The sequence below is a fragment of the Macrotis lagotis genome, chromosome 1 (assembly GCF_037893015.1).
Source record: "Macrotis lagotis isolate mMagLag1 chromosome 1, bilby.v1.9.chrom.fasta, whole genome shotgun sequence".
In the NCBI taxonomy this organism is placed as follows: Eukaryota; Metazoa; Chordata; class Mammalia; order Peramelemorphia; family Peramelidae; genus Macrotis; species Macrotis lagotis.
The window spans coordinates 275,260,334-275,269,333 of record NC_133658.1 but is presented as its reverse complement, the minus strand read 5'-3'; the positions used below and the strand labels follow the sequence as shown (position 1 = coordinate 275,269,333).

Genomic DNA, 9,000 nt, shown 5'->3' with positions numbered 1-9,000 from the left:
GTGATAGAGGATGTTCTATGAAAAGTTCAACTAGAACTGGGATTCTCTACATGAGGTAAGAGTCAACAGATGTTCCTGGTTATAGATGATATTATAATGATAGCATTGAGTCCCAGAACACTTAAAAGACATCAATCTAACTCTTCACAATGGAAAAAACCAGTAGATGGAAAAATGCATATTATTCAGATTGTGGCATGCAGTTGGATGAGCAGACCGAAGAGTTAGCTCATTGGTCAATAATCAATAAACATTTAAGCATCTACCATGTGCAAAGCACTGGAATATCAATATAAAAAAAAGAAAGTTACTGCCCTTAAGGACCCTACAATCTAGTTAGAGAAGACAATGCACACAAAAGGCTAAAAAGTAGGGAGGAGGTTGATAAGGCAGTAGAGAAGTCAGAGAAGTCTCAAAGTATTGTAGTTAGATGAGAAATGAAGAGATGTATGAACTGAGGTTCGTCCTTAAATGGAGATTTTAGAGCACAGCTCCACCCTCTAATCAAAGGGGCATAGTGTACCAAGGCTGATGGGATCCTGCAAGATAATGAGGTTTTGGGTGGCTAGGTGGCATAGTAGATAAAGCACCGGCCTTGGAGTCAGGAGTACCTGGGTTCAAATCCGGTCTCAGGCACTTAATAATTACCTTAGCTGTGTGGCCTTGGGCAAGCCACTTAACCCCATTTGCCTTGCAAAAACCTAAAAAAAAAAAAAGATAATGAGGTTTTCCCAGTAATGGGAAAGAGCTCATATAGAGAGTGATGACCCCATAAAGAAAAGGAAGATCAGATTTGTCACATCTGGGAAGTTGTTCTGGGCTTTTCATGATCACAAATCACCACAAAAGTCCATTTTTTTTCCCAACATCAATACTGGCAGCAGATGGCACAGTGGTCGGGACATCAAACCTGGAGTCAGGAAGACCTAAGTTCAAATCTAGATTCAGACACAAACAAATTGAGTGATTCTGGTCAAGTCACTTAAGCTCTTTCTGCTTTAGTATACTCATCTGAAAAATGTGGAAAATAATAGAGCCTAACTCATATGATTATGAGGATCAAAGGAGATCTATTTGTACAGCGCTTTGCATAGTGTTAGCACATTGTAGGTGCTCATTAAATGCTTTTCCCCTTCTTTTCACCATTCAGCTGTGGAATTATAGAACAAGACACTCAGAAGAATAAAGTGGAAAACATCAAAGATACCAATGGAGAGACATATATATTATACATATATATATATATATGTAATATCAACAATTATTTGTTTGAGAAGTGACATATAAGACTTCATCAAATTGATATCTGACCTGAAAAAGAGCTAGAACAGTCACTGTAACGAAGAACATTTGAAATAGAACCTGAATACTGCACTGCTATCTATTCAAAGAACCAAAGGAAATCTTGGGAAGACTCAGCCCCAGTAGATAATGGATCCATTTCTGTGACTACCTGACTTTCTGGCTATGCAGTCAAGAAACAGAAAATCACTTCAAAAATAAATTATGTCTTACTCGTTTGTCCCCATCCACAGAGCTCAAAACTGTGCCCTGCAGGACTTGGTGTATATATAATTATCAGTATATGTTTGTTGAATTGAACACAGAAACAGCAGTGCACAAACAGGCACATATGGACATACTTGCAAACACACTCCCCCTTGGGAAATGGGTCTGGAAACCCCTTTGGTTTGGAGGGAGGAAACAGAATCCTGTGAGTCATAGCCTCTTCCAAGTCAAGCCTGGCTGCCTGTAAATTTCCCCGACTTCGTATTTAGTCTACAAGGAAGACTTAGTGAATGCAGAAATCATCACCAAATCTTGATTGGGAAAGGTTGAAGGACTATTGCAAAGAAGAGAAGTAAATTTTTTTTTCTGCATGGACCCAGAGGTCAGAAATGAGCAAAAGATGGGAGTGCAAGTGAGATACCTTAAGAGAGGTTGGGTTCCCCTTTAATGGAGGTCTAGATACGCACTTATTGGGTATGCTATAGTGAGATTTCCTTCCAGGTATGAGTTGAACTAGATGGCCAATGAGAATTCCCTTCCAACTCTCATATTCTTTGGTTCCATAATTGTTTGGGAGTCAAACCCAGCCCCACTGTGCACCCTTTTATCCCCATATTGATGTAGTACCCACATGAGTTCAGATGTTTTTAATTTGGGGCAACACCTCACTAATTGAAGTTAACTATAGCTATCTCCCAGACCCATTCCCAGAAGATATTCTAATTCCCACCCCCATCAGAATGAAAAGATGGGTCCCAAGTTTCTCCATCTTTTCAATCCTCTTCATAAAAATGCAGGTAGGAAGGAAAGGAAACCTGGAAGGAATGCGGGAAAGGGAAGATGCAGACTGGGGTCTGGAAGGAGTCTGAAGTCTGTGATGGGGCAAAGGGTAACCACAGGATCTGGAAGCAAGGAGAGTGTCAGTATGACCTAAGTCTGCCCCCTGCTGGCCACTAATATAGCCAAGATTCAAAAAAAGAAGTGGGCAGAGAAAGGAGGCATTGTGAGGGGAGGAATTGGGCCCTGGAGGACAGCTTGCCCATCCTGGGTCATATTGATCCCTAGTGGCCTCAGTACATATAGATATGGAACAGAAAATACACTCTAATATAACTCATAACTATCACTAAATCAAATATCTCTCCCACTTTCTCAGACCTCTGGGACCACTGGAAATAGCAAGTCAACTGTTCTGGCCTAGGATAGGGATGAAATGAGTCTGATAATTTATGCAGATCTTTTCTCTCAGACGTTTCTGAGGGACTCAGATGAGTGTCTTCCAAGAGAGCATCACTCTGGTGAGCTGGTTCAGGAGAGATAGCTGAGCCTGGTCCAAGATGGTTTGGCTTAGGTGAGACTTCCTTTTTAGTGTGAGGAAATATTTTCCTAGGGAATCTCAGTAAGCCAATTTTCCTGGAATTTGGAGACAACTCAGAGAGATAACTAATTCCCAATATTCTCTGGGAGAATCCTACCTGTTTCTGGTAATTGGGAGGATTTATGGCCAGAAAACCTCACTGAATATCACATGTCAGGTCACAGAAGTGGCCTTCTGAGACAGTCTGGGATTCAGTTCTCCCCTGCTGCAAAAGTCACTCAATCTCACCAGAAAGATTAGAAAAGCACAGAAAGGGGGAGAGAGAGAGAGAGAGAGAGAGAGAGAACTAGACTGAAGTGAGGTGATAACAGAAAGCAGGAATTAAATGGGGTCTCCAGAGGCCACCTGCAATTCTTCACTCTTCCTCTCATAAAACTCAGGAGAGGTAAGAAGCTCTCTCTCTCTCTCTCTCTCTCTCTCTCTCTCTCTCTCTCTCTCTCTATATATATATATATATATATATATATATATATATATATATATAATTTGAAGAATAGGAACCTTTTCCCTTGGGATTCTAGTGAATCAATAGGGGAAGTCAGAGAAAATAAGGCAGTCTACACTGTGTTACTAAGCTTAAAAACATAAAGCTGAGATAGGGAAAATGAAGGAGGAGGGGTAGATCATTACTGGAGAGTTACAAGGAGGCTCTCAGGTCAATCCAGAGGTAGTGTGACAACTCCAGATTGGTATAAATACCTGAACTGCAGCATGGTCCAAACCTAGAATCTAATTACAGGACTGAGAAGCTGAACAAAAGTTGTTCCCCTAACTATTCTCTAGTCTCACTTTCTGATCACCCCCCGCCATAGACAACCTCTAAGAACAGCAGGGTCTCCAGAATCATCTGGTTGAAAATTATCCTTCTCATACAAGTAACTATGGAGAACTTATAGAAAAGACTTGGTAGTTGGGAATGGCCTTTTTTCTGTGAGCTGATCCAGGTCTAAGACCCCTTAATCTTTTTACTTCTTTTCTTTTCTTTTTTTTTTAAGATTTTTCTTTTTCAAGGCAATGGGGTTAAGTGGCTTGCCCAAGGCCACATGGCTAGGTAATTATTAAGTGTTTGAGGTCGGATTTGAACCCAGGTACTCCTGACTCCAAGGCCGGTGCTCTATTCACAGTGCCACCTAGCCACCCCTTTTACTTCTTTTCAACAGAACTGCCAGGGTCCTACTCACTAAGGGATAGAATAAAATAGACTGCAGAATCAATTTGGGTCAGAGTCATTCCCCTTCCATGAGACTGAACTATGTTTACCTGTTCTCCAGCTCAGGGCTCCCACTAAGTGCATTCATCTTTGGAAGGATCAATGCCTGGGCCAGATGAATACCTGAGCAAGTCAATCTCCAGGCAAGTTAGTGCCCAGAAAAGTGAGTGCTGGGAAGGTTAGTGCAGGAATAGGTCAATTCCAGACTGATGTAATTACTGTCCCAGTGACATCCCCTTGATACAGCCAAATGCCATTTATTTCCCAGAGATTTTGAGGATGGGGGAGAGAAGAAAGAATTTTCCAAGGAAGTAACTGGGCCCCACAGACCCACACTCCGGCAAACAATGATGCATTCTCCCAATAATAGACCTATTTTCTCTTGGGATTCCGAACATGAGGTGGAACCCGGGAAAGGATTGTTAAGAGTGATGGAAGATGCATATAACATTTAGCAAGTTAACAAGCTGAAGGGCCTGAGAAAGTCTATTCTTCATTGTCTTCAAATTCTCCCAGAAGCCCCAGCTCTTGCTTGTTTTATCTGTTAAACCCAGCACCTACTTGCTATCCAATGCCCTTTATAATCAGCCCTCCTGAGACCCGTCTCTTTCTACTCATCCACGCATCCCTTAGGTTTCAGAAGGGGAATATATGGTCCTTAACAAGGGTCAGATTCTTGTGGAAAATGGTTGGCTGGGTTGGGCTGGGCTCAGCTGCCAGCGCTAGGGAAGTTTAGTTTTAACGTGGGCTCTGAAGGGTGTTGGTACAAAAAAGCCTCTAGTGTAGGGTTAGAGAAGTACATTAATCCCCAAATGTCACTTTTAGCACTATAATGGCAAATCTCACCCTCTCCCCACCCCCACCCCTGCACCCCACTTCCTTCCCACCCCTGCCCCTATTCGGGTAACCTCCAAAAGTGTGAGTTGCTAATTTAGTTCCAGGGACGCTGGCACTCCACCCCTCCGCTCCCACCCCGCTTCAACCGAGGCAGTATAGAGGCGGATGGTGAAGTGTGGAAAAGGCTCGGTTAGCCTTAAAGCCCGTCAGCCCCCGAACTCCTTGGCTGGCTCGAAGTGAAGAAAGATGGAATTGTGCTTTCCACCCTCCCCGCTCACACATCCAGCTACATTTGGAGAAGTGGTAGAAGGAGGGGAGAAAGGGTAGGAGGAGAATAAAGGACCGACCCTTCCCTTTGTCCGGCCCAGAAAGCCCAGGACTGAGGCCGGGGACTCATCACGGACCTCCCCACCCCCATTTCTCGCCCCCTAGTAACTCCCGGCGGCCGAAGCCAGGGAGCGCAAAGAGAACAATTTCTCCCAACAGGCGGCCAAGTGTTCCACCGCTCCCAACAGACGCCGTCTCTGACCCCGACCCCGACTCCGACCCGGGGCAAGGGCCGGCTCCAGGTTCAGCTCTGGCTCCATCTCCGGACCCCGCTTCCGCTCCTGCCACTCCTGGCTCAGCCGCTTCTGGCTTCGCTGACAGTGGGGACAGTGACAAGGAGAGGGTCAACGGGAGTCCCCAATGCCCCCCTTTTCCCCACCCTCGTCCCTGTTCCTCCATGCAGCCCACACCGCTGTCCTCCGGAAAAACTGCGGGCAGAGCCGTGAGAGGTCGCTGTCCAGCGGACCCTTTGAGGGACAAAAAGGTTCCTCACACGTTAACGGCGACCTCTGCTCCGAGGGGAGAAGGGTCCGTCCAGGGTTGGGGATGAGGGGCGGGGACGGACCTGGTGCAGAGTCCCGCAGTGCTCTCGGGTCACTGCCTCAGTGTGCATGGCCACGGTCCACACGGCCCTCTCCAGGGCTCCGCGGCGGCGCCCGGCCCCGGGCCCGCTCCCTGCCACTGCCTTGCGCAGGGCCCGGCCCATCGATGCGATAGACATCAAGATGCGGTGCTCCTGGGGTCCGGGGGAAAGAGGCTGTAGCTGCGGCGGGTCGAGCGTGGCCCCCGCCATCCCTGCCCCGCCCCAGCCCCGCACTCCGGCCCCGGCCCTGGGAGAGTCCCAGCTCCCTTCAAACCCACGAGGTGGGGCAAAAGAACCTTTCTCCGCGAGGGGGCCCATCCAGTTACCTTTTCCGCCCGGCAGGAGGCACCCCCTGCTCGCCCTCGTCTCGGGCGCCTGAGAGCCTCGCTGCCCGTCAAGTTTTTCTGCATAAAACCAAAGAAGGGGCTTGGGCAAGGACCCCCTTGCCCCCTGCCAGCCCCGGGTCCTGCTCCAGCCCCCACCTCCCTCCCCGAGAAAGGTCCGCCCCTGCGGGGGGGCCCCTCACCACCATCTGCAGCTCCTCGAAGATGACGGCGCGGTAATGCCGAAGCACGTCGGGGACGCTACAGTCCCTGCGGCCGCCGCCGCGCCCGAGAGCCGCGCCGAGGAGAGCCAGGAGCAGCACCCAGAAAGCAGGCTTGGCCGGCACCTGAGTGGAAGCGGGGCCTCAGGGCTCCCAGAGGGTTCGCGCCCCTTGTGGGACCTCGCCCACCCCTCCCGCCCTCTCGCCGGCGCCCAGGCCTGCCCGCGGACCGTCTCGCCAAGCCCGTGCAGAGTCGCCCCCATTCCCCTTCGGCCCATCTCCCCAGTCCTGGCACCCCTCCCATCCACCCCGAGCGCTCCCTCCCCCACATCCCGCTGGCGGGTGGTAAGGATGGAGCCACTTGCCTGTGCACTTCTTGGCTTTCGCCCTGGTAAATAGAAGGGTCCCTAGAGCAAGTAGGGATGAGACTACAACAGAGTACAGCCAGGAATGTGGCCATTCCGCTGCCATTGCCCTCCCTCCCCAAGGCATTATTCAAAGGTGGGACCCAGCCGAGTTCACCGCTCAGAGGTTACTCATGGTCTCCGTATAGTTGGGACTGCTCGTGGATTAAGATAAAATCACGGCTCTCCTAGGCCGCAGAATAATAAAAACCGAAACCTACTGAGAAACTCTTACGGGAGGCAGACTGGCGTCTGGATACATTGTAGCCCTCTAGATTATGCTAACACTAAATTGTCGAGGCTTGAAGAAAACGGAGATCTTGGGTGCACATCACGGCCAAAAAGAATAATCAGTTCCCTCTGCTCCCCTCCCAGCACTCCACCTCCTAAGTCAGAACATCAGAGAAACATCTTTCTCCTGAGTCCTTTCTTTCTACCTACCAGTGCCTCCACTTTTTAGTGAGTCTAGGCATCCAATGTCATATACTCCCCAAGGAGGAGATGGGAGTCCTCCTGCTCCCAGCACTGGAGAAATTAGGGATCAGGAAGGTTACTTTTAGCATCTAAGTGGGTCACCTCAGGCTTCTTCAGGACACATTGCTTTGTGCCAAGACCAAGAGCACAGGCAGCAAGTGGGTAAGTAGATGAGTAGTTTGGCTGAAGGGGGAAGAACATTTTTGAGTAGAAGCCTTGGTTAATGAGAGCAGGTAGGTTAGAAAGATTTGGTGGTGGGAGTGAGTGGGTGGGGAGATGTTTCTGGTCCTCTGGGGAGAAGTAAACGCTTCTTAACCACTCAAGTACACGCCGATCCTCTGGGAGAAACCACATTAGGGCAATTGGATGGCATTTTCCCCCCCAATAGGGAAGAATCAATCATCTACCTAGAGGGGGGGGAAATGCAATGCTTGGTGAAAGCAAAGTGCTGGATAAGGTGATCTTGGATGTTGCAGCCTATGCTCAGTAAAGGTCCTGCTGAGGATCCAACCTATTGGGTAGAACAGGTTTCTTTGAGGGGCACTAGACCTTGAGAGTCTTTTACATAAAGGAGAGGGGAAAGGGTCCCGTTCTTTGTTCAATCCACCCATAGGGAGACAAAGATAGCCCCGATGGACTCCAAGGGTATATATTTGAGTCCTGGGAATGCCTCTTCTATGCGCCCAAGTTAGGTACTCCCCACACCTCAACACAGACATAAATACACATGCATCCTTATAGGCTGAAGGCATTTTAGATTCCTCCTCCCAACCCACAAGGTTCCACTGTACACAGTTTACACTCTATCCGGGGAGGTCAGAAAATAGTCACAGAGAGGGTCTGAGTCTGTCCCTAATCCCCTCCTCCCTTGTAAGACTTTCCACAAGTCAATTTGTTAGTCAGGAAAGGGGCCCCGGGGACTCCTGCTGGGTTACAGGAACCATTGCAGGGAGTTTCCTGAAGTTATTAGGAAAGGAAATGAAAAACTGACTAGTATTAAGGTAGTCTGCTTCTCCCAATCCACCCCACGTTCTGCAAACCTCAGCCTTTTGGGAATGACCCACCAAGGAATACTACCGTGGCCTCCAACACAAAATGTGGGGTGCTTAGAGGGGCTATTTCTCATCCAGAGCCTATCTCTTCTCTAGGCTTACATCCCAGTACACAAAGTTCCAGCTGGGGGTTCTTTTTCCCAGACCCTCCCAAACAGCCAAGGTTTCCTTCCTCTTCTTACCTAGACCTATTAATCTGATTCTCCTACCTCAACCCAACCGCTCTTCAAGATCCATTCCAGGGCCCTCACCACCCCCAAACCTCAGATGGGGTCCCCGCTCACCATTGGGCTCTCTACATTGGGCCCCCACAAGGCCCCCCACTCAGGCAGAGCAACCTTGAAGCATGGTCCCTGCAGGACCGAGCTCAGCAAGGGGTCCCTGCCCCAGCCTCCCTTCAAGTTGAGGTCCCGCAGCTCAGTCGCTCCCCCTTGGGCTGATGACTGCCAAACTCCCTAAAAGTGCCCAAGGATCTGCATTTGAAGTTGGCTCCACCAAGCGATAGGGGAGCAAGAGGGAGGGAGTGAAAGGGGGAGGGAAGAGGAGGGGAGGAGAGGGGAGCACTTCGGAACTGCCAATCCTCCCCTCTCCGCCTCTTCATATCCTGTCTCATCAAGTCTTGCAGGCAGATGATCAATTAACCAGCCTTCTGCGCCGCCTCTCAGCCAAGATTCCCGCCGGG

General features: G+C 49.0%; 1 protein-coding gene across 1 annotated transcript; it reads right to left on the bottom strand.

Annotated features, from left to right (window-relative positions):
• Positions 1-4,996: 4,996 nt before the first annotated feature.
• Positions 4,997-7,620, bottom strand: C1H20orf204 (chromosome 1 C20orf204 homolog). The gene is made up of 6 exons (XM_074192241.1): positions 7,347-7,620; positions 6,619-6,776; positions 6,327-6,514; positions 6,171-6,270; positions 5,763-5,997; positions 4,997-5,607 (listed from the first exon to the last, which is right to left on the bottom strand). The coding sequence occupies exons 1-6, from the start codon at positions 7,618-7,620 to the stop codon at positions 5,363-5,365; spliced, it is 1,200 nt and encodes a 399-aa protein (XP_074048342.1). The 3' UTR covers positions 4,997-5,362.
• Between the last annotated feature and the right edge of the window lie 1,380 nt (positions 7,621-9,000).